Raw genomic sequence first — 24,090 nt, 5'->3', positions numbered from 1 at the left:
GAGCTCCCGATTGTCCCGCTACAGGGTATGTTTGCCAGCTGCTGGCATAAGCCTCATGGGTTCGCCCTCAAGGCTGCTTCAACTACGCCGCAGCACAAAGGGCTTACATCCCCACTACTCTTCACATAAGATTTAAAAGAAACAATTTGCTTTGAGCTGTACATTTGATGCATCTCTTCAACACAAATCAAGTACAAAAGCAGTAACTAGGCCTCAACTCCAATTCGAGCATATAAAGTGAAACCCCCACTAATCTTACACTCCAAACCTCCTTCTTCCCATCCCTAGCTAATCTCCTTCCCAAACCCCCAATGCCCTCTTGTCACCAAAACAGACCTTATAACTTTCTGGTGGAAACCTAATCAGTAACTGGAGATTAGGTCACCTAAACAAGCTCCCCAACAATTCCCCACTTAATTAATCCAACGTCCTGCCCAAACCCTTCAGTTCAAATCAAACAAAATGTTGTGATGCAAGAAAACAGTAATGAAAAATAAAAAGGCACTACAAAGACAAACTCAGTCCCAATGTGACAGTTCTGCACAGTAGTCCACCCATAAAAGTAAAATAATAAGCTGAAACCAGCAATCAAAATCCAAAACCGAACTGGTCTAGGAAAAAGACAAAACAAACATTTAGTAAAATGATAAGGGCAAAAGTCCATAAAATTCCATGTCCATCCCACAGGAGAAAAATACATAAACCCTTGCATTGCACATAAAATATCCAGAGCATCTGAAATTCAGCAAAAAAATCAAATAGAGTACAGCAAAAGTAAGCCTCAAGTCCAAGTGTTATACCGGAGTCCAGTACAGCAACTTGCATATTCACTGAATCATGGTACCCAAATTGAGATCGAGCAATCAGAAAGTAAAACAGTGATAGGATAAAAATAATATGTTTGTTAAAAATGTTGTTCAACTGAAAACATAAGTGAAAAACCAGAAAGCATCGCAGTGAATAGTCACAGAATATTCTAGAGATGCTAGCTAGAAAAACCAAAAGACTCTGAACGACAGTCCTCCCAGAATATCACTTGTTAGATAGTTACCAAAGCAAGCACCTGTATTTTTCTAAAACTAATGCATGCTCAGTTCTGAGGTCTTTTCTTCTTTTATAGAGCTTATTCAGCAATCGTTGGATTTACACAAATAACAAGTGTATACGGTGAAGGTTTCTTTTGGATTCGTGTTTCTCATTTTAGTAAAACAAAAAGCACAGTTCTTGATATAAGCAGTGTAACTTCCTCATTCATATTAAACAAATACGCATCCCTACAGAAAAAGTGACCACAAATTTGAAATGTACAGGCAAAAATGAACTGGGACCCCCAGGAAGCTAGACTCTACATGCAATGCAATGCTGAAGAAACTCAAACAGAAATGCATTTACTCCTGTACTGAGCAAAGTACAGAGCCATAAGAGATGTACATAATGACATAAGATAATGGTATTGACTCCCAGCCCTCCAGGGCCACCAACAGGTTATCCCTAATGAATATGCATGAAACTTGATTTGCATGCCCATTGCCTCCATTTTGTGCACATCTATCTCATGCATATTCATTAAGGGTATCTTGAAATCCCGACTTGCTGTTGGCCCTGGAGGGCTGGGAGTCAATACCACTGCCATAAGTCATCCCAGGCTGGGTCAGACCAAGGACCCATCAAAACCAACATTCTGTTTCTGACAGTGGCCAATCCAGTTTACCAAGAATTACCTGGCACTCCCATGTCCGAAGGATAAGCAGTGACTTTCCCCAGTTCTACATGGCTAATAATCATTTATGGATTTTTCTTCCAGGAACTTGTCTAAACCCCTTTTAAAGCCAGCTATGCTAGATGCCTTGGTCACATCCTTCAAATTGCAAAAGATAACATATTTCAAATACTAAAGCAAAAATAAAATGTCTTTTTCTATCTTTATTGTGTGGACTTTTTTTTTTTTTACACAGAAACTTAGGGGCTTTATTTTGGTGATATGCATTATTACATTTCTTTACTGTATAACAAGCTCACCACGCCCAGCCTTTATCAAGTTTTCTTGACAGATGGGAAAACATGGGTGTTGGATGACACACGCTGATACCAGTTATATATGCATACAGATAACAGTAATTGTTCAATGGTTTAACTGGTGTTTTTTATCTCTTTATTGGTGTTTCAAAACTTTATATCTGCATTTCATAATGAAAACACCAACAGATTACTGTATATGAAAACAGTTTCATGCAATGACAATCAGAATACATTCCATTCCCCCCCCCCCCCCCCTGAAACTGACATTTTAGTTTTTTAATCATGTTCCTCCCGGTCTCTTCTTCTTGGCTTTCCTCTTGTCTCTCTTCTTTGAACTCCTTTTCCAGAATCTCCTTTCCATTTTTATTTCTCTTTTTCTCCTATTTTCTTCACTTCCTCCCCTACATTTATCTCTGATATTGATTTTTGCCCATGGCCCAGCACTCCCTCTTCTCAAATCCTCCCCAGCATCTTTCCTCTCTCCTTAACAACCCCTACCCAATATCACTTTCTCCCCCCTTCCCAGCAGTTCCAAACATTTCTTCTAACTGCTTTTCCAGTGTGTCCTTTCCATTTTCTATTTCTTCTCTTTCATTCTGTCTTCATCTCCTCTTACACATTTCTCTTTGACATTGATCTATCCCCCTGCCCTGCATCTCTCTCTCCCTAACTACTCAGGGATTTCTCCCTTATTTTATACCCCTCCCATCCCACCCAGTCTGCTCCTCTGCCAGGGACCATGGCATGCAATCATGAAGCTTGAAACCAGCCACTATGTGGCCCTCTTAAGCAATGATCATGATTTCCACCCCAGCATCTCCAGTCACAGCCGAACCTGGGAGTGGAAGACCTGGGTTGGAGAATGAATTGGGGATCTCCCACGTGGCAGTGCACAAGACTGCCACTAAGTTAGCTCCCACAAAAAAAATGTCTGATTATTAAAACATCCAGAACTCTGTCAATTCACCTTATTCCTGCCTTGCAGCACCCCATTGGTCCAAAACTGAGATCCCCCAGCTCTGCTAATGCACCTCGCTCTTGCCCTACAGCACTATCTTCTGTACCAGTGCTGAAACCCTCCATGCTGTGTGCGTGTGCTGAGCACATGTGAAGCCCTGCAGAGCATACAGTAGCTACAATCTACTTTTAAACAAAAAGACACGTACAGCTAAATGCAACGGAATGCAAGACTTTGCCCACTGGGGTTTTTTTTTTTCCTCTCTTTGATTTTTCCAGAAGCAGAGACGTTTAGGCTGTGTGCGATCTCATGGTTCTGTCTCAGAGGATTTGGTCAAAGCACCCCGAGAGTTCCAGTGTCCCCGATCTGGCTGAACCTCATGAGAGGGAGACATGCTAACAATTCACTGGGGGAATAAAGAGACCACATCCAGGTTTCTATTCTCACTGGTCAAATGTTTTACTAGAAAAGCCCATAACAGTTTCAACAGGGAGCCGGCCTGGCCTTTGCTGGACAGCTTGCAAATACTGGGTGTGTCCAACACACTGGCTGTCCCTTCCACGCTGCAGCTGCATTCCCTGACTTTCGGTTCCTCTCTCAACCTCTCTCCCTTTTTATGCCTCTCTCCCTTCCCCTGCCCTCCCTTCTTCCCTCATTCTCCGTTCCATCTCTCTGACTTTCACAGATTCAGATTCAAGACAGTTTGTTGCTGTGTTGCCAAAGTAACACATAAAGGGATATAAAGAAAGAATTACAAAGCACAGGAAAGAAATAAAGCCAGTTACAAGATGCTGATGGTCAGTATTGATTCTGGTTACAGGATATGACATATTTTGCTGCCGTTTCTCCCAGGATTAAATGGATGGTTTTTCTGCTCATTCTTTAGTGGAAAATCTTTGATTTGTTTTCTCTTGTCAGCTTTAGGAAATGGGCCTCTCTTCTGTCTTTGTGTTTTGCCCAATACAGGATGAAATACATTTCTCTTTCTCTGGTGTTTCAGTTTTTGTCTGCACAATTCTGTTTCTAATTTGTGGTCACTTGTTCTGTATTTGTTGAAGTTTGTTTGTATTCTGTGATTGTGACCAAGAGGAGGGATTCTGCTGGTTTTTAGGTTCTGTGTGGAGATCATTAATAGTGCAGTTTGTTCTGTTATCCAATCTGCATCTACTAATAGGAAGTGCATTGGTGTTCTAGTGCTGCTTTTTCATCGGTAGGCTTGTTGTTATTTGCATCCTAGAGTTGATGGTGATTTATAGCAGGTTTGCTACATAGGTGTTGAGCAGGGCCATCTCTCAGGTATGGCAAATTAGACTGACTGACCTGGGCCCTGTGTTTTGGGAAGCCTGATGGTTCAACATCACATTAGCAAGCAATGTTCCCACTATCCCAATACTTTTCAACTCATGTGCTTCCCATGACCTACCAGTCACTGAATCAATCTCCAACACCATTAATTTCTGGAATAATTGTCTACAGTCCATAAACTCCCTCCTCACCAGCCTTAACAGAACTTATGATTATCACTCTGGATGACAACACGCAGGCTGCCAACAACCTAATCACACCCCTAATGCCCACCCCCACATACGTAAGAGACCTCAGTGTAATTATTGACAACAGGCTGAACCTAAAAAAAATGTGTCAAGAATACAACAAAAGAATGTTTTCATAAACTTCACATATTAAAAAAGCTGAAACCTCTCCTCCATTTTCAGGACTTTAGAACAGTTCTCCAAACAATTCTATTTTCAAAAATTGATTACTGCAACTCTCTACTAATCGACTTTCCAGCTATCACCACCAAACCACTACAAATGTTACAGAACTCCGCTGCCAGGATCTTAACCAATTCTAGCAGAGGAGAACACATCACACCTATCCTAAAAAACCTACATTGGCTCCCTATCAAATCCAGAATCTTGTTCAAAGTTCTAACCATAACCCACAAGACCATTCACTCCCAAACTTCGCTAGATCTAAACTGCCCACTTCGTCATCACACATCATCCAGACCAATCAGAACCAGTTACTTAGGCACCCTCTATGCACCTCCAGCCAAGTCATTGCTTAAGAAACGGCATTCTCGACTGCCGGTCCCACTCATTGGAACACCCTCCCCATGGACCTTCGTCTAGAAACTTATAGTCGAACGTTCAAGAAAAAGCTTAAAACTTGGCTTTTCACAAAAGCCTTCACCTAAAGGTTTCAATAACCCCATCATCTCAGCTTGTTCAGACCGCTCCCTTCTCACTCTTAACCACACCATACCAGTCCTCTCATGGGGCCTGGATACAGGGTTAGATTCACTCATTTCATGTCCAATACGCTAGATGTCTGATGTTATAATCTTATAATCTTATAATTTTATAATTTATTTTCTCACGACTCATGCCATGTTATATGTTGTTTATCTATAATTATAATGTTATAATTATAGATAAACTCTTCAAGCACCCTCCATCAAAACCTCCCTCAGTAAGAGAGCTATATCCGCCTCGGGCCCCAAGCAATGGAACCTGCTCCCTCCTGAACTGAGGCTGGAACGATGTCCAATCACCTTTAAGAAGAGACTTAAGACTTTGTTATTCGAACAAGCCTTCCCATAACTACTCACTTCAGCCTTGGTTCTTATCCGCATCATGAGTACTCTATCCAACTTGAGGCCTTCATAGTCCTCCCCTATTTAATGTCCCTGCTTTTCGCCCAAGTTATACAGACCCAATTCTCTATACTTGCTTCACCCATTTTATGTTTATCCAGGTTATTTCTACCCTGTTCATTGTTTTAATCCAGGTTACTTCTACCCTGTTCATTGTAAAACAAGACTTTGTCTCTGTTATTTTTGCTGGTTGTAATGTAAACCGAAGTGATAATTAATCTTGTTAATTGAACCTCAGTATATAAAAAGTTATAAATAAATAAATAAATAAATAAAATATGTTGTTTATCTATAATTCTTACTACATGTAATAGATGTAAGAATAGTTCCTTGGTTTATCTATAATTATATGTTATATGTTGTTTATCTATAATTCTTATCACATGTAATAGATGTAAGACTAGTTCCTTGGTTTATCTATAATTCATACTAAGTTCACCTTGTTATTTGTACCAATATGTTCGATGTAATTTCTAACTTTAGTTCTCTGTAAACTGACGCGATATGTACTAGTACATGAACATCGGTATATAAAAGCCTTTAAATAAATAAATAACCCTTCTGTCACTTAACATCTCTATAATACCCCTAATACCAAGCAAAGATCAACTTTGGACACTTGAAGTGTCAAGTACTGCACAGGCCTCCCCTTCATCTGTATACATTCCCCTTTCCTGGTAACCCTCCAGACCTGCGTCTAGAACCATGCCACACTACATTTAAAAAGAAACTTAAGACTTGGTTGTTCAAACTAGCTTTCCCCTAGAACCAAGAACAGGAAAAAAGTCTTTTCACTCCCACAATGATACTTTTCAGTTCTATTTTATTCTTCCTTATTCAATTAGAGATTCACATATTCATGCTGACTACATACAGTCTACATACATATACTCTTGTGGACTTACATATCTCCATGTTATTTATTGATTTATTAACCGCATGTTTATTAACGGTTTTATAGTATTTACTATTTGCTTACTTCTATTAATTTGTTTCAAAGTAAAAACTTGTTTACTTCATTTGTTTCAATGTAAAAACTTGTTTACGTCTTTTGCTCAATGTAAAACTTCGTTTTTTAATCCTGTTCTATGTAAACCGCTAAATGTAGCGATTGTTACTGTTCCATGTAAACCGGGGTGATATGTATATTATACAGGAACCTCCGGTATATAAATTATTTAAATAAATAAATAAATAAATAAATAAATAAATAAATAACCTCCCACCCAACTGGGTTTCTACTTGCCTCTGAGTAAGACCCACTCAGAAGCTACTTCCTGATGGTTTCTGGGGACACTTAAGACCTCAGAACAACCTGAAATCACAGAGTTCACAGAAAGACATCCATACTCTTTACTAAAAACCTTAGTATCATATAGCAACTCATTCACTTGGGTCACTAATCAGTCACAAAGAGAGCTAATAAATTAAAACATTTATTTAAAAGGCAGAACAATTAACATAAAAATGATTAAAAATAATTGCAAAACAACAGGTAGGGAAAACAAAAAAGTATTTTCATAGTAGCACTACTCAATTTAAACTCAATTTAATTGCATCAGTAGCATGGGATCTTCTTGGTGTTTGGATAATTGCCAGGTTCTTGTGGCCTGGTTTGGCCTCTGTTGGAAACAGGATGCTGGGCTTGATGGACCCTTGGTCTGACCCAGCATGGCAATTTCTTATGTTCTTAGGTTCTTAACTAACAATCTACAGAACTAAACACTATCGGATCTGAGGGTTCTGTGAAACATTTTCTTGGGAGCACATAGTAGTATCTCTCAACTGAAACATAACTCTCCAATTGCCACTCTATCTCCTCTCACAGTGTGATAACAGCAACTTGTTCTGTCTCAGAGATTAGCCCTGTTGGCTTCAGGTATTACTGTTGGAGAACTGTTATGCTGCTACCTGCTGTTTTACTTTAAATTGGTAGAAAATAAAGAAATTTTGAAAGGAAAAATGTTTCACGGGTTTGAAAAATGATCATAGCATTTGAAACCCCTGCTTTTCACTATAGCAACAGTGTGATTTCTCCCCCTCCCTCCCTTATAGCAGAAGGAAAGCAGAACTTCCTATTTGCTTTCTCCTCTGCCAACTTCATTCTGAAGGTATGGGGCCCATAAATTTGCAGGACCCACTGGCACCACAGACCTGCCAAACCTCATGCATTATGTGTGAGTCTCATGCAGTAAGCCCCTCCTTTCAGGTACTGAAGTTGGGACCAGAGCAGCATGGCTAGCAGGATTATTTAAATTCAGTCAGCTGAAGTAATAAAGGAACCACAGTGGACTGGAGCAGCAGGACTGGCAGAGTTCTCCAGACCCTGCCAGCCAAAGATGAAGAGGAGCCATGGGAACCAAAGAGATACGGCTGGTGGTGATACCCAGGCCCCACCAGTTGAAAACCTGGAGGAGCCAGCTGGGGCAGGAGCCTGTGGTGCTATTTCCCAACTACTCTGTCCTTCTCGCTGCCAGCACTGTGTGTGTGTTTTTTAACAAGCTCACAGTGCCAGCAAAGAGGCAGAGAACTGGGGAAAAGAAGCGCAGGCTCCCACTGCTCAGGTAATCTCAGGGAAGGAGGCAGGAGGCAGAAACTGGGGGGAAGAGAAGCGGGGTAACCAGCAGATGCTGAGGGAGAGGGAAGGTGTGACCGCACCTTGCATATTCTGGTCACCCCCATCTCAAAAATGACATAGCAGAACTAGAAAAGGTGCAATTTTATAAGGAAAATGAGTGGTATAGCATGGAAGTGGTTAAAGCTCTTCTGGATAAAATTGAGCTGCCTCACTTAACAGCAAAGATGGCAGAGGGTTGTTGGGAGTAGGGGGAGATGCAGGGGCTTATGCTGGTGAATGGGGAAAAATGCTGGGAAAGAAAGCATGGGGAAAGGGAGAGGCCACAAGGTTGAGGGACACTTCAACAAGATCCAAAGAATCTATTTTTGAGAGACTGGAAACGAACATTGACCAGACCTGGATTAATGTGGGCAATTTTTGATCACGTTCCAAGCTTAGCACAATAGGGGCAAAGCCTCAGCTGCACCCTATGATTTTTTTCCATTTGGGAAAGGCAAGTGCCAATACGGCTTAGTTCCATAGGCTCCTCGAGAGACAGGACAGGGTTGGCTCATGGAACTGTATGGGGTGCAGGGCTTGTGGCAGAAGTCTGAAGTTTTGATTGTCATTTACGAATATGGGAGTCCAGATGTAGACATGAGGATCAAGGCATCAAGGTCTACAGGCAGCTCCCGGCAGGTCATCTCATCCTTGATCTGATCAGCTAATCCATTCCAGAAGGCCTCGATAAGGGCCTCATTATTTCAGCCTGCCTCTGTCATGACCCTGCAGATCTCTGCAGCATACTGCCCCATGGTACAGGTCCCTTGCTTCATGCGGTGAAGGGAGGTAGAAGCTGAGATCAAGCAGCCTGAGTCATCAAAAATGCATTTAAACACGGTAACAAAAGCATCATAGCCTGAAATCAAGGGCTCCTATTTTTCCCCAGAGTGGAAAGACCCAGGCCAAAGCCTCTCCAGTCAATAGCAATATTATTTATGACACTCTTGACTTATGGTCAGGAAAATGGGGACTTCAGGATAAAGACTATATAGAGCACTGATTCAAAAAGCCCCAGCAGACTTTTGGATTTTCAGAAAATTGCAGGGGGGGGGGGGGTTCCACTTGAGGCTCCTTATGTGTATGCTCCACAGCTGCAATGGAAGTAGAAGCAGAAGGAGGCACTTGCTGTGACTATGACCCAGAGACCCCAGGGAGAAATAAGCACATTAACTTGCTCCCGCAGGCTTTTCAGTTCCCTCAGGAGCTTACCCTGAGCTGCCAAACAAGCGGCCAGCTCGGTGGGGTCCACTTTGACCAAAACTTGATGTGATAGTTGCTGTCTGTGGGCTGCCCCAGATACAAGCGGCCTAGTATCAGGAAAGCCAAATACAGGCAGCTAACAGTAAAAGTGTTCTGCCTATGCCAGCTACCTTCCCTTCGGGTTGAGCCCTCTGGTGCGGGTGGCCGGCAAGACATGAAAGACAGCAGTAGCCTCCCAATATGAAGAAAGAGCGAGAGGCCTGGAATGGAGCCAGAAGCTAGGCAAACCAGGAATCCATGCAGGATAGCAGGTAGGAGCACCGATGGTAGATTCTGCAGAAAAAAAGTCTTTTGGAGATCAGAATAGAGCCAGAGTACAAGGACCAGAAGGTAGGACCAAGCTCTGGCAACTGACTGACAAAACTGTCTTAGTATAAATACAGGTCTATACAGGAAACAAGATGGCTGCCAAAGGGAAGCAAGGAGCACTGGGATGGGAGGACTGGAGAATATAAATGAAATCAAATCAATAAATAGGCCAAGCAGCTCACAGTGCCACCTGCAAGCTGGAGGAGAGTTTGGCAATGGATTCTTACAAAGAGACCCTGAAAAAGGTCTTAGGAAAAGACCAACCAGTGGAAAGTGTAAAAAGAAAAGAGCCAGTTCAATTGGTTAGAGAAATAAAAAGATCAGACAGCTAAGGTACAAAAAAAAAGTTTTCAGTGATTGGAATATGCCAATTTTGGAATGTGCATATCTTATATTTTTGCATTTGTTCTTCAGTATTCCAGTGCTAAAAGAATCTGGTTTCCCAGGCTTTCCATTTCATGTTTCTAGTTCTAGTTTGTAGCCCTGTATTCTGTATTAGATAAGAGTTGTTCTGTTTTCTGCATGCATGTCTGAGATTCAGGTGTTCTGCTAGCTTATAGCTTCTGTGTAGGGATTTGTAGAGGTCTGGCTTATTCTGTTTTCCCAGTAGGAGATGTATTGGTGTTCTGGGGCTTGGTGTAATATTTACATTGCTGCTTTTTCATAGATAAGATTGCTGCTGTTTGAGTTCTGGGAGTTAGTGTTACTATGGTATGGTATGGCAAGGTTCTAGGGATCTTTTTTTAATTTTATTTGCAGGGGTCTATGTTACTTCGCAAAGTATTTGGCAGTGGAGGGAGTTTGTTTTGCTGTTACTGAGGTGACCTCAGAATTTGAATTTTTTCTAATGTTGGATTATAATGTAAACTGTCCTAGTTCTGCTCTGCACCTGTTACAGATCTTATATTCTTATGATTATTATGATAGCTTTTTTTTTTTTTGTAATTATGATGTTCTCTACCTTTCCGAAAAGGAGACGCATAAAATAATACATTGATATTTGTTTGTTACATGATTGATTGATTGGATCTGATATTTCTGAAATGTGTTCTTTGTTTTTTAAATTATATTCTTCTTGTGTATTTATAAACTGCAATAAATATAAAGCAAAGACGTCAAAGTTATTTACCTGTTTTATTAATACAGATTAATAAGGCATTTGTCATAAAGCAAAATTGAAGGATATAAGCTAAATTATAGTCATTATTTTGTTCTAATATTAAGTGTGGTTTTAGAATACTTTGCAGGATATTGTGATGTGTGCTGAGATGTTTGTCTTCATAGTAGACTTGATTCTGATCAAGGTTTAAATTAAGATGTAAGTATTGCCTCTTGAGACATCTTTAAATGTAATTGAATTGTTTCCATAAGTTTGTGGTTTATCGTTGGTAAGTGCTTGAAATAATTGAGTTAAAATATTTTAAAGCATCACTCATGATGCATGATATCTGTTGCAGACAACTTAAAAATCCATTGTCAGGTGCACTATACGGCATTATTTATTGATGTGTACAGTTAAACAGTCTCAGACCTGTATGCCTAGTGCCCACTCATATTAACCTTGGGTGACTCTCTTAAAAAAGACATCAGTTCTGGCTATGCCACTGGTCTCTGTTGCTTCCACTCTTCTTGGCTGAACATCTTTCTTTCCTTTGCTCTGTGGAGATGAGCGGCTCTCATTCCTCTTCTAGCCAGATCCCAGAGCTAGTGCCTCTTGTGACTCTCACTCAGAACTCTTCTGGCACCTCTCATGTGCAGACCCACTCCAGGGATGCAACTGAATCTACCATCCACCCCTCGGCTAGGATCTGAAGTTAATTATTATTATTTGAAATACTTATACTCCACCTTATGAAACAAGTTCAAGGCAGATTACAAACATACTTAAAAGAATTATAAAGGCAAACTACATACGAACAAATGTCAAATTAGAATACTTATCCTCATATAAACCGTATAAAACCAGTCTAAGGAAATGCCATGGAAAACAAATAGGTCTTTAGATGCTTCTTAAACCCAAGCACATGAAGATCTTCTTGCAACACAAGAGGAAGTGTTCCACGGTGTGGAAGCTGCCCCCAAAAACATCATGTTACAGGTGCCTTGGAGCCTTCTCAATTTAAGTGAAGATACTTCCAACAAACTTCCATCAGCCAAGTGGAAGGCCCATGCTGGTACCTGCTCTTATATACAATTCTCCAAATATAGAGGACCTTCATCGCGATAAACCCTTTATAACATCATCAGCATTTCAAACCTTACACGTACATCTACTGGCAACCAACACAGGCCAAACAGTCAGGAATAATGTGATCAAATCTAGCAAAGAAAGTAATTAACTGTTAAAACGCTAGTGACGTTATGGGTCTTATAGTATAGGGTCTTTTTCCTTTACCTCCTGCCTTCCGCTCCGTCTGACAGGGCATTGCTTGCTTAAACAAGCCCATTTCAGTGACCTAATCATCAGCTGAAAACCCAGAAGGTTCAGTTTTGATTGCTGGTAGCCAGCTTTTGCAATGCAGGGCCTTCATTTCCTTTGCACACACAGTTTCATCAAGGATTGTAGCTGGAAGAGTGACTCAGTAGGACAAGGGTGGCAAGTCTGACCTCTGTGGAGTGATCAAGCATCATCAGATGCACAGGGATTCTCCATAGCAGTGCAATCGGGATTTTTAGTCTTGTCTGTCCCATTAACAACCTGATTTACAGAGGCCAATATTTTTAAAAAAAGCATTTGAAAGCTTTCTGTTTATACAGGCTTTCAGGCAGCAGGGTTGATGTCATGGGTTTAAGGGAAAGTCTCAAGTGGAGTTCCCATGTAGCAGGAAGCATGGGGTATTGTGGAGATTAGGGATATAAGGCAAGAGATTGAGTGTTAACATTCTCTGGAGGAGCACTGATTTTATGCCACACTTTGAGGTAACTTTTTGTCCTGGTTTCTTTGGGGGCTCTTTTCTGTCTTAAATCTTTTATATGTTTATATTATGTATTATTTACCAAATAATATTTATTATAAAACTATGGTACCGAACCATTATGGCACCTGTTTAATTGCTATAAATTAAGACATTTAGCAACATTTTGTGCCTTACTGTAAACCGTTGTGACGGTATCGATCTTAACGACGGTATAGAAAAGATTTTAAATCAATAAAATAAAATAAATAAATATTGAGAGAGGCTGTGGTCAGGGCTTTACGGAAATAATCCCCCTGTTATAGTCCCATAGGAATATAATAGGGGGGATTATTTTATCTGCAGCAGATATCTCTATGATTCCCAAACAGAGAATGGGAAGCATCACACACAGCTACAGCCTTAGAGCTGGGGAGATGCTGACCCCTGAGCTGCCAGGGCTGAGGATATGCTGATGATTTCACTTTGATGCCTTGATCTTTTTCCTGGGTGGTAGCTCCTAATATGGAACCTAACATCGTGTAACTACAGCAAGGGTTATTTTTCCCTATATGCATCACCTTGCACTTGACCACATTAAATTTCATCTGCCATTTGGATGCCCAATCTTCCAGTCTTGCAAGGTCCTCCTGCAATTTATCACAATCTGCTTGTAATTTAACAACTCTGAATAATTTTGTATCATCTGCAAATTTGATTACCTCACTCATCGTATTCCTTTCCAGATCAGTTATAAGTATATTGAAAAGCACCGGTCTTTAAGATCAAACTTTTTTTTAATCATTATCATACTTCATAAAAAATGAGATCCTCTATACTAAAGAAGATCCAATACACTTAAATCACCCTTACTTACATCTTAATGATGTAAACTCTTCTATTTTTCCTTTTTGTTTCTTAGTCAAAACTTCAAATGTTCTAATATCAGGAATATTATCTTGGTATGTAAAATTAAAAAGCATAAGAAAAAAAAATAAAAGCACCGGTGTAAGTACAGATCCCTGAGGCACGCCACAGTTTACCCTTTTCCACTGAAAAGATTGACCATTTAATCCTACTCTCTGTTTCCTGTCGTGGGGCGTGGGATAAACACTGCGGATCCATAAAGTCAAGAGGCCACCAATGAAGAGTGGGTGACTCGCCAGAATGATGGCTATTGACACAATACCCTTACTAAATAAACATACACATGCTTACTGTGACTCCTACATCGCTCTAAGCTTCAACAGCAAGAGGTAATGGAAAAAAGGATTTGCACTCATAAAGAGGGGAGTAGCTGGCTTGTTACGGCGGTTACTACCCCAAACCAAATATGCCTGATACTTCACTTTCAATGCATATACAGCATAGCTCTCTGCTTCAATGACAGGGGAGAAGAATAACTGATACTTCACACATCCAGCAGAGCTCTCTGCTACAACGGCAAAGGAGAAGAAAAAGGGTTCGCACTCAAAACGCGGGGAGTAGCTGGCTTGTTACGGCAGTTACTACCCCAAACCAAATGTGCCTGATACTTCACTTTCCATGCATATCCAGCATGGTTCTCTCCTGCATCGGCATGGGAGAAAGACTGATACATCACGCATTTCCAGCATAGCTCTCTGCTTCAAGGGCAGGGGGAAAAAAAAACAAAAAAAAAAAACTGATGCTTCACGCATATCCTGCATAGCTTCAACGACAGGGGTGAAGAAAAAAAAGGATTCGCAATCACAAAGCGAGGAGTAGCTGGCTTGTTACGGCGGTTACTACCCCAACCAAATGTGCCTGATACTTCACTTTCAATGCATATCCAGCATGGCTCTCTGCTTCTACAGCAGGGGAGAAGAAAAAAAAAAAAACCCAACAAGAGCTGTACAACATAGTCTAGGTAAAACAAATAAGCATGGGTGTAGCTTGCTTATCGCGGCGGTTACTGCCCCTACTACCCCTAACTAATCAAGCTAGATATTTCACTTGCATGCAGCTCCATCACTGCTCTCTACATTAATGGTGGGGATGGAAGGGGAATAGAACAAGGAGCTAAGAGTAACAGATAAGAATGAGAGAAAAAATGTGTGAGGCTTGCTGGGCAGACTGGATGGGCCATTCGGTCTTCTTCTGCCGTCATTTCTATGTTTCTATGTTTCTATGTTTTAACCAGTTTGTAATCCACGAAAGGACATCACCATCTATCCCATGACTTTTTAGTTTTCTTAGAAGCCTCTCATGGGACTTTGTCAAATGCTTTCTGAAAATCCAAATACACTACATCTATTGGTTCACCTTTATCCAATGTTTATTAACTCCTTCAAAAAAATGAAGCAGATTTGTGATGCAAAACTTGCCTTGGGTAAATCCCTGACTGCATTCCATTAAATCATGTCTTTCTATATGCTCTGTGATTTTGATCTTTAGAATAGTTTCCACTATTTTTCCCAGCACTGAAGTCAGGCTCACTGGTCTATAGTTTCCTGGATCGACCTTGGAGCCCTTTTTAAATATTGGGGTTACATTGGCCACCTTCCAGTCTTCAGGTACAATGGATGATTTTAATGATAGGTTACAAATTTTAACTAATAGATCCGAAATTTAATTTTTTAGTTCTTTCAAAACCCTGGGGTGCATACCATCCAATCCAGGTGATTTTCTACTCTTTAGTTTGTCAATCTGGCCTACTACATCTTCCAGGTTCACAATTTGGTTCAGTTTATCTGACTTATCACCCTTGAAAACTATCTCTGGAACCGGTATCTCCCCAACATCCTCATTAGTAAACACAGAAGCAAAGAATTAATTTAGTATTTCTGCAATGGCCTTATCTTCCCTAAGAGCCTCTTTAACCCCTTGGTCATCTAATGGTCCAACCGACTCCTTCACAGGTTTACTGCTTTGGATATATTTATTTCAAATATATATTTATTTGGATATATTTATTTCAAATTCTCTTTTAGCCTGCCTTATCAATGTTTTACACTTAACTTGACAATGCTTATGCTTTTTCCTATTTTCTTCAGATGGATCCTTCTTCCAATTTTTGAAGGATGTTTTTTGGATAAAATAGCCTCTTTCATCTCACCTTTTAACCATGCCGGTAATCATTTTCCCTCCCTTTCATCTTTCTTAATGCATGGAATACATCTGGACTGCATTTCTAAGATTGTATTTTTAAATAATCTCTTAACACCTGTTGTACACTTTTAACTTTTGCAGCTGCACCTTTCAGTTTTTTTCTAACTATTTTCCTCATTTTATCAATTTCCCTTTTCAAAATTTAGTGCTAGAGCTGTAGATTTACTATTGTACCCTTCCAGTCATTAGTTCAAATTTGATCATGTTATGATCACTCTTGCCAAGTGACCTCACCACTATTACCTCTCTCACCAAATCCTGCATTCCACTAAGAATTAAATCTAAATAGCTCACTCTCTCATTGGTTCCTGAACCAATTGCTCCATGAAACAGTTGTTTATTTCATGTGCATAGCCGCTGCTGGACAGACTGAATGGGCCATTTTGGTCTTTATCTGCCTTCATTTTCTATGTTAGATGGATATCTGGAGGGTATAAAACCAGTTCTGATGGTGATGTTTTGGGATGATCCAAATTTTGTTTTTTGGTGTTTGTCAGAAAACAAGAGTGCCTATTGTTGGCGCTCAGTCCCATCTGTCTGTCCATCCGTCTACATGTATGTACATGTGTTAGAGGCCATCATGCGAACACATTGCTCTGAAATTTGGTAGAAGATTATGGTTCCGAGGTGCCCTCACTCTTGCCAAATTTCAGCCACATCCATGCAGTGGGAGGGGCCCTGATGTGTCAGAAGAGTGGGGCATGAAATGTGCCTTGTGTGTGTGATGCTATAAGTTATATGAGATAAATAACCCATGCCATAGTTACACAATGTTAGGTTCCATATTAGGTGCTACTACCCAAGAAAGAGATCTAGGCATCATAGTGGATAACACATTGAAATCGTCGGTGCAGTGTGCTGCGGCAGTCAAAAAAGCAAACAGAATGTTGGGAATTATTAGAAAGGGAATGGTGAATAAAATGGAAAATGTCATAATGCCTCTGTATCGCTCCATGGTGAGACCACACCTTGAATACTGTGTACAATTCTGGTCACCGCATCTCAAAAAAGATATAATTGCGATGGAGAAGGTACAGAGAAGGGTGACAAATGATAAAGGGAATGGAACAGCTCCCCTATGAGGAAAGACTAAAGAGGTTAGGACTTTTCAGCTTGGAGAAGAGACGACTGAGGGGGGATATGATAGAGGTGTTTAAAATCATGAGAGGTCTAGAACGGGTAGATGTGAATCTGTTATTTACGCTTTCGGATAATAGAAAGACTAGGGGGCACTCCATGAAGTTAGCATGGGGCACATTTAAAACTAATCGGAGAAAGTTCTTTTTTACTCAATGCACAATTAAACTCTGGAATTTGTTGCCAGAGGATGTGGTTAGTATAGCTGTGTTTAAAAAAGGACTGGATAAGTTCTTGGAGGAGAAGTCCATTACCTGCTATTAATTAAATTGACTTAGAAATTAGCCACTGCTATTACTGGCAACGGTAACATGGAATAGACTTAGTTTTTGGGTAATTGCCAGGTTCTTGTGGCCTGGTTTGGCCACTGTTGGAAACAGGATGCTGGGCTTGATGGACCCTTGGTCTGACCCAGTATGGCATGTTCTTATGTTCTTATTAATAATAATAAATGCATTCACTTCTACTAGGTCCTTATTTTGTCTTACACCCCATCATGCTGCTTTTCCTAGTTATTGAGTGTCTTCTTCCAGAAGTGTGCTGGGGATGCTCTGTTGAGGAGGAGAAGGAGAGTTGAAGTAAGATTAGCGAGTTGCAGAAGGAACTGATGTATCGTAGCTGCTAATGTGATATTTGTGGATTCAGATATTTCAGGACATGACGTAGAAGTGGGGGGGATTTTTCTTTCTCTATTTTTAATTTTGGTTGTAGGAATGGAGCCAATAAACCTCCTAAAGCAGGAGTCGGGAGAGATAGGACTTATCAAGTGGTTTACATATGGCTTCCCTATCCTCGCCCCCTGCTTCCTTATTTTCAGTGGCTGGCGCTCCCTGTTACATACAGACCTTCTTTCTTTTGAGGGTAGAAATTCAGGACATAGCTGGGGGTGAGGGAACACCTCCCAAACTGTGTGCTATACAGCTGAAGATGAAGGGTCCCTAGCAGAGCTAGCAGTATATCTTCACGTGTGATTGCCCTCTTCCAAAACAATCCCCTAGTGCAGCCAGCACTTTAACAAATGCCAGAGTGATTAGTGATTAATTCATCCAGGTCTGACACAGCTTGACTTGTTCTGACAAATCCCCCCTCCCCCCCACCAAGATTCAGGTGCATGCAGATGGAGGGGCTCCCTGATGAAAGCAGAAAGAATATAGTAAGGAAAGAAGCCGTGTATGATATTTACCTGATGAGCAATCAGACTAGGTCAGCCAAATGGTCTTTATCCACCATCATCTACATTATTACTAAAAGAGCTACACAGGAAGGAGTTAGGTGAGAGACTACTTAAGGGATAAGCACAGGGATACAGAGCCTGACCTCTCTATGACTGGAGGGCTCAGGGGATGGGGCAGGGATACAGAGCCTGTCACCTCTAGGACTGGAGGGATCAGGGGATGGGTGCAGGGATACAGAGCCTGTCACCTCTTGGACTGGAGGGCTCAGGGGATGGGAGCAGGGATACAGAGCCTGTCACCTCTAGCACTGGAGGGCTCAGGGGATGGGTGCAGGGATACAGAGCCTGTCACCTCTAGGACTGGAATGATTAGGGAATGGGTGCAGGGATACAGAGCCTGTCACCTCTAGGACTGGAGGGATCAGGGGATGGGTGCAGGGATACAGATCCTGTCACCTCTAGGACTGGAGGGATCAGGGGATGGGTGCAGGGATACAGAGCCTGTCACCTCTAGGACTGGAGGGATCAGGGGATGGGTGCAGGGATACAGATCCTGTCACCTCTAGGACTGGAGGGATCAGGGGATGGGTGCAGGGATACAGAGCCTGTCACCTCTAGGACCGGAGGGCTCAGGGGATGGTGCAGGGATACAGAGCCTGTCACCTCTAGGACTGGAGGGATCAGGGGATGGGTGCAGGGATACAGAGCCTGTCACCTCTAGGACTGGAGGGATCAGGGGATGGGTGCAGGGATACAGAGCCTGTCACCTCTAGGACTGGAGGGATCAGGGGATGGGTGCAGGGATATAGATCCTGTCACCTCTAGCTCAGGGGATGAGTACAGGGATACAGAGCCTGTCACCTCTAGGATTGGAGGGCTCAGAGGATGGGTGCAGGGATATAAATCCTGTCACCTCTAGCTCACCTCTAGCACCTCTAGGACTGGAGGGATCAGGGGATGGGTGCAGGGATATAGATCCTGTCACCTCTAGCTCAGGGGATGAGTACAGGGATACAGAGCCTCTCTGTCTCATACCTTGTTTGTCTTCTCTTTCCACAGATTCGAGGTTACATCAGTGCCATCTCCCCTTATGACAATGGCGTGGCAGACCTGGTGGCGTTCCGCTTCAGTGCCATGAACCCCATCGTGGACCCTTGGATCTTCATCCTTTTCCGCAAGACTGTCTTTCGAAGCTTGCACCGCCTGCTCTGTTGCCACTTATCCTGGTTTCACCTATGGAAAGACAGCAGCAACCTCCAAACCCAGGAGTCAATGAGGCCAGAAAACCACTACAAAGCCCCCTTCCGACAGCCTGACTACTCCTTCTGAGAGGAGCATGAAAAGGAGCAGGGCGGATCTGGGTGCAGGCCGTGATGACAGAATTTCAGTGCCCTGTGGAAATCCCACCAAGCATCCAGATGTGAACTTGCCAATATGGCTTTCCAGCTGAGCGCAGATCCTCCATTGTGAACAGGGGTGCCACACGCTGTCTTTACAGGATGATCGCTGGTTGTGGTGGGGTGGGATGTATCACAGAGTATGACCAATGTTCAGGCCTGCCTTCCTGAACCAAAGAGGCCGTGACCCTTCCAGGATTCAAAGAGGTCCAGGTCAGACATCATGGCAAGAGCAAGAGGCCATAAATGTCCATGGATAATAAGTCCTTAGCTTTGGAAACAGGGACAGAAACAAAGTGAGCTGTAAATTAAAGTGAGTCACCTGATCATCTGCCGTCTCAGTGTTATCTGTCTCAATTTATAAAACACAGAACATGGTAAAACGCTGGGACAGAGGGAGCTCTCGTCCTCTATCCCACACCGGGAGAAGGCCGTCTCTTTTCCTCTCATCCCCAGAACACCTCTCTGACCCCCAGGAAATGGGACAGCGGGGTATATTCTGGGGATGAGCAACAGCCGTCTCCCAGTGTGGGATAAAGGGAGGGGCTCCGAGGAGGAGAGGGAGACAACCCCTAGCTCCCAATTTGATTCAGAGAGGGAGGTAGACAGACGCCACAGTATGGGACAAAGTGGGAGTTCTGGAGATGAGAGGGAGACAGCCCCCCCATGTATAGGGCAGAGCGGGCGCTCTGGGAGAGAGAAGCAGCTTTGTTTTATAGAGTGAGTACTTGAGAACTGCAGGTAGTATTTTAGAAAGACTCGCCCTTCCCCTGCCTGCTGCCCTATTTTCAGGCTCCTGGCCCCTTCCCCTCCCTCTTCCCAGATGGTACCCACTAAAAGTGATTAATGTAATCTGATCTCAGGAACACAATATCCCTGCCTTCCAGACCCTTCCCAGCATTCTCTCAACCTGCAGCTGAATTAACTGCTTCCTTTCAAGGGGGAGCATATGCACTTACATTGTTACATTAATCTGCCACTTGTTTATTCCAAGAAATTCAAGCTAAGAAGAAAAATTCACTGGTGAACCAGATCAGTACATGCTTGGCTAGCAAGTTACCAAGCTTTATAAAGTGCTATTGAGGAGTTCTAGAAACCAGTTCTAGAGTTTTATAAAGTGTTCATGAGGATGTCTAGAACTAAATACTAGAGTTTTCTGCTGCTCTTACAGATTAAGGGGGTCATTTTCAAAGGAGTTACGCATGTAAATGTGACATACTATCGTAGCAATTGTCAAAAGCTATTTACTCGAGTAAAGTGCACTTACTTGAGTAAATCCTATGGACAATTCAATGGCATATATTGTAGCAATTTTGAAAAGCCCACTTACTTGAGTAAAGTGTATTTACTCGAGCAAAAACCAGTTTTGCTCGAGTAAATGCTTTTTAAAATCTACCCCTAAGCATGGACCTCTACAAAGCAGCTGAGATTGAGCCTGCCCGGGTGGGCAGCTACCAGTGCCCACCTGCTCATTGCTTTTTAGGTATTCTCCTACGAAGTACAGTAAACACCTTATGGGGAAATCATGTTAATCACTGTGACCTCATATCACAGGCAAAACCACAGGATGTGGGATGTTGTGGTTTGACAAGATTTGAGAGAGTGGTGTGGTCGCTGCCAAGTCTACACGAATGCCACTCCCAAACCTGTATGCTTTTAGTGCCTATCCCTTCTACAGTGTGGGTCAGAAGCCTCACCACACAACCATCTGTGCCACAGGCTATACCATCACCATCACAGAAACATAGAAGATGATGGCGAATAAGGAACATAAGGCCCCCATATAGTCTGCCCACTTTCATTCCTGTGGCAGTACCACAGACCCAAAGCTGATCCCCAGCCTCCCCCTCAACCTCCCAGGCCTTCTTGAATTCATTTATATTTTCCACCACGTCCCCTGGCAGATCATTCCACGCATCAAGCACCCTGTCTGTGGAAAAAACAATTACGCTATTGCTCCCACGTCTACCCTCTTTGGAGCCTCATGCCATGATCTCTTGTTCTAGAGCAGTGATTCCAGAAGCTGTCCAGGAGAACTGCCAGCCAATCAGATTTTCAGGATATTTACAATGAATATGCATGAGATAAGTTTGCATGCGATGGAGACAGATTTCCGTGCACTATCTCATGCACATTCATTGCGGATATCCTCAAAACCTGACTGGCTGAGGTGCCTCTAGGACAGGTTGAGGAACCACTATTCTAGAGCATTCTTTTCCCGGCATCCTTTATACCTTGGAAGTCTGAGTGTTTCTATCATATTCCCCCCCCCCCATGTCTTCTCTAGTGTATACTGATTTAGATCCTTAAGTCTCATCACATATGGCATTCGGGGCAGATCCTGTAACATTTTCAATCCCTGGCTCGGGTCTTCAGCTCCCCTGGTTCAGCTGGGGTTAGGGATGCTGCAGTGGCAGCATTCAGAGCCCTCCGGGTAGGGAGGGTTAAGGGTGACACTGGTGGTCAGAGTCAAGGTCTAAAATTGCAGGGTCCCAGAAGGAGCTCTGGAGCAGGTCCCCTGGCCCAGTTTCCTCACTGCAATGATGGATGAAAAAAATTGGGAAGTGAGATAACACAGGGGAAAAAAATTCCCGAAGAGTTAACAAAGAAAGGCTTATGGCACCAAATCCCAGATTGAGCTGGAAGTAACTGCAGGGTCAAAAAAAAAAAAGAGTCTTTTCCTGTCTGCCCATGCTCCGAACTGTCTAGACTGCGTGCTGAGCTGTAAAAGAGGCCGAGCTGTGCTATTTCTTCCTTGTTTCTTCAAGCAATTGGAGGCAAGCCGAAATGTGTACAGATCTTGCAACAGTGCTAAATCATGACCTCACCCTGATCTTCTCTCCTTCCACGCAATGTTTGGCTACTGGGAGTATACAGAGGAGGCAGCAGCTGTTCGGGCAGGGCCCAGTAAAACAGTGAAACGCATGCAGATGGTCTACAAGTCCCAGAACTAGAATAGCAAAGGGTGCTGCATGGCAGAAGTGAGGTACCTTAGCAGAGCTGTGTGTAGGGTTGGGGGAGAGGGGGGGGGGGGGGGCGGCATTTCTCAGGACTGGGAAAGCAGAGGGTGCTGCAAGGCAAGCGTGAGATGCATTGGCAGAAGGGGGTGGGGGAGGGGGAGATTTCCTCAGAAGTGAAATAACAGGGGTGGAGTGAAGAACATTGGCAGAACTGTGGGTAGCGTGACATTTCTGAATACTGGGATATGAGGGGGTACTGCAGGGATGGAATGAGGTGCATGCATGTGTGGGTGGGGGGAGGGGAAGTCCTTGGTACTGGAATAGCAAGGGGTAGGGCAGGAGTGAGATATATTGGCAGTGCGGTGTGTGCATCTCCGCATTGGCATGGGCTCCAGGCTCTCCTCTAATGCTAGGATAAAGTCAGTTATTCCCCTTTATGGGAGGATGCTTTCATGGCAGCAACACCTGGTAGAATGGAAAATATGCCTCGTGCACAGCCCCAGCCTGGCTCCTGTCCCATAAACAAAGTGCCTGCAGGGACTTCTGGACCTACTCACCGCCGAAGTTCGGCATGTTCAACCCTCCCCTGCCTCCTTAGCGGAGGAGGAGCGACAGCAGAAAGGTCAGCACCATCCTTAATATTACAGTGCTCGTAAAATTTAAAATAATAAATAAGAGTTAATTTTCCACATCCCTCAAACCATGCCAAAGTCTCAGCATCTGCCAGGTGTTTACGAGAACAGTGCAAGTTAGAGGGTGACTAAGGAGCTGTTGGGTTTTGTGAACGAAAGAGGGTCATGTGGAAGCGCTCCATCCTGGACTGAATGCATGTTCTGCTGTAGGAGTATGGAGGGTGCTGAAGGGTCAGGGAGGTAGGCGGGGGCAGGACAAGTTATATGCAAGATTGCTAGGGCATAGGAAACTTGCATACAGTGTTTGCCTGCAATCAGAGTTCGCCGATGACAGTGGATCAAGGAATCACACTGATGGGTCATGTGAATATCACATGACTCTCCTAGAGCATTCCAGGCATAGGTCGGGGTTTCCATTTCCAAAGCACCTGTGGCCCCCACAGCTCTCAGTTTCACATTTAGCCAAACTCTTCAGAGATAGCATGAAGAGAGAGATAGTAATATGCTAACAGAAATTAGGAAAGCTACAAATTAGGCAACACAATAATAATGGGAGATATCAATTACCCCAGTACTGAATACGCAAATATCTTGTTGGGACATGTTAATGCCATAAATACTTCATGGAGCAGCTAGTCTTAGAACTGACTGGGGGGAGGGTGAACCTCAAAGAGTGATTCGGGGCCGGTTCTGTTCAATATCTTTGTGAGCAGTACTCTAGATCTAATTCTCACCGTGATGCAGAATCTCGACAATACTAATCATAATGTAATCAAATTTAACATAATCACTGAAAGGAGAACATTAAGGAAAAACTACCGCAGTAGCATTTAACTTTAAAGAGGGAGATTATGATAACATAACATAATTGCAAAGGTTAAAAGTTTGCATGTGGGGTAGAGACTTTAAAACACCATTTTAAAAGCCCAGATTAAATGCTTT

At 42.7% G+C, this 24,090-nt stretch overlaps 1 protein-coding gene across 1 annotated transcript in view; it reads left to right on the top strand.

The window, feature by feature from the left end:
- Positions 1–19,883, top strand: part of PTGIR (prostaglandin I2 receptor) — a 44,252-nt gene extending 24,369 nt beyond the window's left edge. The window contains exon 2 of the mRNA XM_029571819.1: positions 19,219–19,883. Coding sequence (XP_029427679.1) covers positions 19,219–19,488 — 270 coding nt within the window. The 3' untranslated portion in view covers positions 19,489–19,883. The remainder of the gene's footprint in view (positions 1–19,218) is intronic.
- The last annotated feature ends 4,207 nt before the right edge of the window (positions 19,884–24,090 follow it).

Source organism: Rhinatrema bivittatum, chromosome 11 (genome assembly GCF_901001135.1).
Source record: "Rhinatrema bivittatum chromosome 11, aRhiBiv1.1, whole genome shotgun sequence".
NCBI classification, from domain to species: Eukaryota; Metazoa; Chordata; class Amphibia; order Gymnophiona; family Rhinatrematidae; genus Rhinatrema; species Rhinatrema bivittatum.
The sequence above is the reverse complement of the archived record's forward strand: the minus strand, read 5'-3'. Positions and strand labels throughout refer to the sequence as shown.